Raw genomic sequence first — 7,751 nt, forward strand, 5'->3', positions numbered from 1 at the left:
TACAGTATAGCTGCCACTTGCCTAGCTCTCACCCTCTGCTGCCTGAGTGTCCATTATACAATATAGCCACCCTTTCCCCACCCCATCCCCCTTCTACTCCCGGTTCCCATTACACAGTACAGCTGCCCCTTCCGCACACCTCACTGTCTCCAAGAACCAGCTGACATCTGAGCACATTTGCCCCTATTTATGAAAGTCCTCTAAGGCAGAGAGTGGCAAATGGCAGATTAACAGACATACGCCATTGCTGTACAAGAAGAAAAAAGCTTCCTCTCCATAGCAATAAAAGTGATAACTGTGAAGTCTTGTGCAACACATCCAGAGAAAGAGATCAATCTGGTGTTGATGAAAGTGTTAGCCATGGATTTCTGGATGGGGACAGAGGAGTAACAAGGGTCTAAGAAGGATCAGTTAACCAGGAACAAGTACACTGAGTTGTGAAGATGGTGTTCAAGGGCTAGGCCCATGACGGTAAGAATATTTCTCATCACATCTGCCAGGTAAACCACTAGAAAGGCCATGAAATGTAAAATCTACAGCTCTCAATATACAGAGAGTCCCAGCAGAATGAATTCGGTCACTGCGGTTTGACTAGACATTTCTTGCATTGGATACAGTCTGTGGAGGGATGATGTGGGAAAGAAAGAAGAAGGAAACAAACTGGTTATACTTATTATTCACCAGAAAAAGAGCAAAGGACATGATACATTGTAGTTGTAATGTCCTAGATAATCACGTGGACATAGAATGGAGCAAGGGAAATGACTCTTATTGAACTGAAAACCTTGACCCAACCTTCACTACAGTCTCTGTACTGCTCCACCACACATATAAAACTAGAGGGTAACCTGTTTGTCATCTCTACCCTGTTTTAGCTTTCTAGGAAGAAATTAATGAATCCATTTATTAAAAAGCAGATGTATAAAGATTAGAAGAATGTTCACAACATTTCAAAGGTGTTATATTTCCTTTCATTTCATGAGGAACTCAAAGGCAATACAATTTCATAATAAAACAAGATGGCTGACACAAAGGGGAGACCTTTACTGAAAGAATTCAATTACTTAACTGAAGACCGTCTCCTGGGCCTGAAATCCTAATGGAAGGGCTCACATCAGAGACTCAAGCTTGCAATTCACTTTTTGAAAGGTAAGTCTACCTTTGTCTCTACCTGAAATGAAAGCAAGAAGGGCTAGATTCACGACGGGACTTAGGTCTTTAAATACCAGAATCAAGTCCCACTGGTATTCAAGAAATCCCCACTCAACTGATGCTGAATCCTGTAGACACCTAACACACTTGGCACTAGCTTTTTACAGTTGTCCATAGCCTTCAAAGAGACAGGAAAGGAGACACTGGCCTTTCACATGGCCTGGTTTTTCTGGGGTTGTCACACCATAGGCAGGGAACTGTGCAAAAACCTGTTCAGGAGGGAGAAGAGATTGGTTTCTGCCAAAGAGATATGATGGCTGATGATTTGAAAACCTAGCATGAGTGCACTTCTCAGGAATGTGTGTTTTTTTGTAATATCAGCCCTGTGCTGTGATCTTACAAGTAGGCAGAGCCTGACTTCTGCTAACTTTGCTTCTTTGCTTTATATCAGCAAAGCAGGACCACTACTTTAGTTCAGGCCTTAGGCCTCACACTGAGCCTCTGATAGAAGGCCTTATGTCTCGGGCTCTCTTTCTACTACACTTATTATCATCTACATACAACATGTATCTTGCTGTCAGGACAGGACATTTCATTTTACATTCAGGTGTCTCGTAATCTTGGGCAGTACGTTGCGATCTATTGCAATCTATTTTTCTATAACATCACCTATTGACAGATCTTTTACAGTTATCTTGTGACCTCACTGGTATAGGGCTATTCCTATGTCATCCACCCATATCAAGCATTCTTAAGCCTATGGTCTAGTCTGGCTCAGCTAAATTCTTACAGGCCTCAGCCTGTAGGCCTTGTGTTCCACCCATGCTTTACTTATATACCTAATACACACTCATCATCCGAAATACTTTTCAGTTTTTTACTGCTATAATCCTACAACTTAAATCTATTTAACGTACATTGACTATATATGAAATAGCACATGAAATGAGCATAACACCAAATAACACAATGATAAAATGAACTACAGCCTGGTGACACCCATGGGTAGATGTTAGAGGGCTTATTTCTTTACCCTTTTACTTCCCTGGTTCTTCTTGCATAAATAGAGAGCAACAATACCTGAAGTTCGAAGGTGCAAACAATTTGATGTTTATTGGGGTGAACTTTCAGCAAGCAATGATTTTAATTTTTTCCTCAGTGTCCCCCTTCCCACCTCTAAAACCACAGAGGCTTGCCTGTGTCCCTGTTCCCATTCCCCCTCTTAGCAAAACATGATTCCAATTCCCCCCCTACTTCCTGATTGACTGCAGACTATATAGTAAAACTTGAGTCCTGCTTAGCTATACCTTAACCAATCATTTTACTGAAATTTAACTAACCAATTCTAACATATTTTAACATAATTATTTAACCAATTATATTCCACCACCTTAATTGATTTACACCCAACAAAATTAATTATACAGCAGACAGAAACAATCACAGAACCAGACAGAGATTATACAGACAAACAATAGAGAAGTGGGGACTACAGTGATAGAACAACAAAGACATGAGGATTTTACACCCCAGCTGTTGATAAGTGAGTTCTTGACAGACAGGATGCTATCAGTTTTCTTTAAATTTTTTAGGCTCTTCCCTTCCTCTGGAGGTGATAGATCGGATCACCTTTCTAACAGCCCCAGATTGCCTTATTTCAATGTGACTAGTTTGGAATGTGAGGATGTGACCGTTCACTTCCCAGTTTATGGCTGCCTCTGCTGCTTAGCCAAAGGCCTTAGCTTAAGAACAGGGTCTCAAACTGTTACAGTGAGAGAAGGCCCTTACACAGGCAGACAGTGATTTTGATTCTTTCTTTTATACCTCTATAACTAGCTAAGTGATAAACATGTACCTAAATTCTTAAAATATACGCCTTTAGAGACAGGCCTGAATATCTATATCCTAACAGTAGAGATTACACTTGTGGGATAAAATTCAAAGCCATATGATCAGTTAATTTAACATGCCCCGTTGGCTTCCCCCTCTGCACTCTGCCCCCTAATTCATCACCTCTACAGGTTTTTGTGTGTGGAGGTTGGGACTTTTAAGGCTGTCTAGAGATAAAAAAATCCCATTGAACTTCCTTTGAAACAACCCATTGAGCTACCTTTGAGAAATTCCAGTTACACCCTATATTCACATGCCTAGTATTGTTGACTTCAATAGGACCACTCACATGAATAAGTAATATTCAAATAACAAGAGACAATCTCATATAACAATAATTTCACATTTTATTTTACCTTAAAAACATTAACTTGGACTATATGAATTTTAGGAAGGCTGCGGACAAAATGCAGAGTCCAAAGGAGAGCAACAAAAATGATGAAGGCTTTAGAAAACCTGATGTGTGAGGAAAGCTTAAAAAAAACCTGGGCATATTTAGTATTGAGAAAAAAGACTGAAGCGGGAATCTGATGACTGTCTGCAAATATGTTAAGGTCTGGTCTAACAAGGAGAGTGATCAATTGTTCTCCATGTGCACAGAAGGTAGGACAAAAAGGAACTGGCTTAATCTGCAGCAAGGGATTTAGGTTAGATAGAAGAAAAAAATTCTATCTATAATGATAGTTAAGGTCTGGAACAAGCTTCCAACAGAGGTTGTGGAATCCCAGTCACTGGAGATTTTTAACAACAGACTGGTCAAACCCGTCTCAGGGATGGTCTAGATTTACTTGTTCCTGCCTCAGTGCAGGTGGTTGGACGAGATGACCTCTCAAGGTCCCTTCCAACCCTACATTTCCATGATTCTTGCAAAAGCCACACATTTACTTAGAGCTTTTCTCAGGGCCTCCTTGACTTCTTTGTTTCTCAGGCTGTAGATGAGGGGGTTGAGCAAAGGTGTAATGATAGTGTAGAAGACAGAGAATACTTTATTCAGGTTTCTCAACGTATCAGTTTTTGGTAACATATAGGCAATGATTAGTGTCCCATAGTAAATGGTAACAACGATGAGGTGCGAAGAGCAGGTGGAAAATGCCTTTTGCTTCCCAGTGGTGGAAGGGATTCTGAGGATGGTGATGATGATGCAAATGTAGGATGTTAGAGTTAAAATGAATGGAATCACTGAGAATACTGAAGAGCATATGAAAGCAACCACCTTCAGCACATAGAGATCACTGCAGGAGAGTTTTATTACTGGGATGAAATCACAAAAGAAACTGTTTATTTCTGTTGGACCGCAAAAAGTTAACTGTGACATCAATATTATTACTATGATCATAGCCAGAAACCCACTCATCCAAGATCCAACAGTTAGCTGGAGACAGAACCTATCATTCATGAGGACTGCATAATGCAGTGGTTTGCATATCGCTAAATACCGATCATATGACATCATGGATAAGAGGAAACATTCTGTACCCACCAGAGCAGCAAAGAAATAAAATTGTATGATGCAGTTGCTAACAGAAATGGTTCTGTCCCCAGACAGGAGACTGGCCAGCATTCTAGGCAGGACAGTGGAGCTGTAGCAGGTCTCTAAACAAGACAAGTTCCCAAGGAAAAAATACATGGGGGTATGAAGGTGCTGATCAGCCACAACTAGTGCTGAGATGAGGATGTTCCCGGCCATGGTCGCAATGTAGATCACTAGAAACACCAGGAAGAGAAGGGTCTGCAGTTCAGGGAGATTCCCGAATCCCAGAAGGATGAATTCCGTCACTGATTGATTTCTCCTGTCTCTGTTTTCCATGAACAGTCCCTACAGAAAATTAAACAAAACCTCTACAATTGTACTTGATGAAGTTAGAAAATTAATACAGAGTCAATCATTATAATTTATAAAGATAATTTAAACTCCCCTTTTCCTGCTGATTACTGGTGGTATGTTTCAGCTGATAGTTGAGACAATGAACATGCATGTTTTTGGTATTGCTGATGCTTGAGGCATCTGATGGTAGCTTAAAAGTGACTTGACATTTCTTTAGCCACAAACCTGGTTGATACAACTGGTGTCATCTCCATTTCTTCCAATTCTAATTCTGATCTCATTGGTATCATGCACACACCATGTTTTCCCAACTATTCCCATACACTTGTTTGGAAAGAATCCAAATCCCTTCTGAGTTACTGAAAACTGACAGACAACTTTCTTTCTTAAGCAACCTGGGCCTGATTTTCAAAGTTATTTAGGTAGCTGCCTAGAACTGGAGTCACAACAGGATTCAGCTGCCTAACTGCCACTTTAGGCACCGAAATCCCATTATCAGGCCCCACTGGAATTCACAAAATTGCCACTCAGAAGCCCCCCAAACCCGAAGATGCCTAAACTTGTTCAGCGCCTAAATGTTGGTTGTAAAAGTCCCCCAGGTGCCTACGTTTCTGCCCCACACCAGAGCAGACCATCCCAGTGGTTTTCTAGATGCCTAAAATTTAGGCACATTGACAATATCAACAAGCCTTTGTGATTCTAGACCTTTAGTGGAGCTTTCAAAGCTAGATGAGCTTTCTTGTGCCCAGCCGACTCGGGACCTTTTGAAAATTGCACTATGAACCTGTATGCATCTTAAGGCGCTCATAAACTCCTTTGAAAATCTGGCCCCATATCTTCAAACTGTTTTATATGAGCAGAGCTGCAATAACTTTCCAGAGCTACACCAGTTTACACCAGGTGAAGATCTGACCCCTTGACTGCACTTGCATTGGACATCTGGCCCAGTGAATTGAAAAATGAGACAGTCAAGATTTAAACCATTCTCTATAATGGAAGACACCTCCCTCACTTCTACTTAGTCTACTTTTATACGATTTCCTGACTTTCCAATTCCTCATTCAGCCTACATGTAAAAATATAGAATAGTATACCCGTGAAGCTAACAAAAATATAAAAACATGTCTATCATCCTTAAAGGTCAAGGTCCTGATGTTTGAATCCCATACTTCTAGTTGAATACTTCTGAATCGGGAAACAGTTTCATTATAACTGAAGCTCATCAGCTGGCATCAAGATTATATACACTTCAGCTGAGAAAAATGCTTTCTTATTGCCTTATTTTTCATTTAGCATGAGATGCTTCTGTGAGAGTCCTATGGACCAAGAAGATAAATCACACTTGCTTACTTAGTCTGGGATTTTCAAAGAAGCATAAGGGATTTGGGCAGAAAGGGTAAAATTTTCAAAAGTCTAATGGCCTGATTTTGAAAGGTACTTAGGCATCTAGTGGGATTTTCAAAAGCACTTGTGTGCCTTAATGTGACTTGTTTCATAGTACTCCCAACTCAGAAAGACACAAAGGTGAGTTCTCCAATTAAATCCTCTAGCCCACAGAGTTTCCAAATCTTCTCAAATAACTTGTCTAAAACCCTGTGTAAATTCCTGGTTGCCAGGTTGCTCTGAATTTCATTGCAGATTCTAGCAGTTGTATTAAATATAACTATGAATTGGGAAACTAAAAAGGTTTGTTGAACTTTTTGTGTTTCTTTGTTCTGTACTGTGATGAAAAATGGCTTCCTTACTCAATGGATAATATTGATTATCATTGAAATTGTTAAAATTTCCTTTGAAAAATTAAAACAAATACCAATTTTTGCCAGCTTTCTAAAAATGTAAAATGAAGTTTTGGGTTTATTGAGAACCACAACTATTCCTTTATTGGGTATTCATTCTGTTTTGAAAAAAAAAACAAGAAAAATTCAGGGAAAGGTGTTGAGAAAAACAATATTAATTTCCTTTGACATTTTTGGTAGAAATTGAAATTTTTTTCACGTGATCTAATGCTCAATATGTGAACTTCTTGAAAAAAAGAGATGACCCCAAATCACAAAAAGAAACTATCCCAGGATTAAAATGTTGAGTAAGAAATAGGACTTTTTCAGTGTCTATAACTAACCAATCTCAAGTCAAAACTTCTAGAACATCCCATGTATACTGGACTCCATCCCAGGAATGGATGTCAAAACATCTTCATCTTGAATATTAGTTTTCCAGGCTTGCATCTTCCAAACATTTCAATTAAATTAACAAGAAAGCAGTGAGAGGAGATTCAATATTAACTCATGCTCTCTCAACTCTTTGTACATTTAGAGTGAGCTACATTCATCTATCACTACATACATCCAATATTCCCAGATCAGCAGAGGGTCTAAGTGAGAAACAGAGAGAGTATATGAGAAGAGAGAGAGACAGAGAGTGTCTGTAATATACCTCAATAAACATAGCTGATAACATTCTATGAGGGAAAATCCTACAGTGGGGAGAGAATGAAGATGGAATGGCCTGTGTTTCATCTTCTCTGATGCTTCAAACCAGAAAACCACAAAGGGACATAGGCACCTAGAAAATCACTGGGATTCACAAAACCTGAATTTAGCAGCCAGGCATTCTATAGAATGAATGGTGGGCGAGATAGGCACCTCGAAATGAGATTCACAAAAGCCAGCTTGCTCAGCGGGGAGCCACCTAAGATGTCAAGGAGAGGTGTAGTGTGTCCTGAGCACTCTTAGGGAGTTGGATGCCTCAGTCTGAACTGGACGGAAACACCGATCTGGGCTTTGCAGTCTCAGCTGTGAACCCTCTTTAGAGTCAGGGGTTTCTTCTGACCAGAAGTAGCTCCCTCATAAGTTTTATCCTAGCAGTGAGAGCACTCACCTAGGAT

General features: G+C 39.9%; 1 protein-coding gene across 1 annotated transcript; it reads right to left on the minus strand.

Annotated features, from left to right (window-relative positions):
• Positions 1-3,889: 3,889 nt before the first annotated feature.
• LOC112101815 (olfactory receptor 11A1-like) lies at positions 3,890-4,849 on the minus strand. Its single transcript, XM_024192728.2, has one exon. The coding sequence runs from the start codon at positions 4,847-4,849 to the stop codon at positions 3,890-3,892; it is 960 nt and encodes a 319-aa protein (XP_024048496.2).
• Positions 4,850-7,751: the final 2,902 nt, after the last annotated feature.

This window comes from Terrapene carolina, unplaced genomic scaffold (genome assembly GCF_002925995.2).
Source record: "Terrapene carolina triunguis isolate 2854851 unplaced genomic scaffold, T_m_triunguis-2.0 Scaffold1067, whole genome shotgun sequence".
In the NCBI taxonomy this organism is placed as follows: Eukaryota; Metazoa; Chordata; order Testudines; family Emydidae; genus Terrapene; species Terrapene triunguis.

Coding starts and splice junctions, on each gene's coding strand:
- LOC112101815 (XM_024192728.2), bottom strand. CDS start 4,849: ATGGAAAACAGAGACAGGAGAAATCAATCAGTGACGGAATTCATCCTT.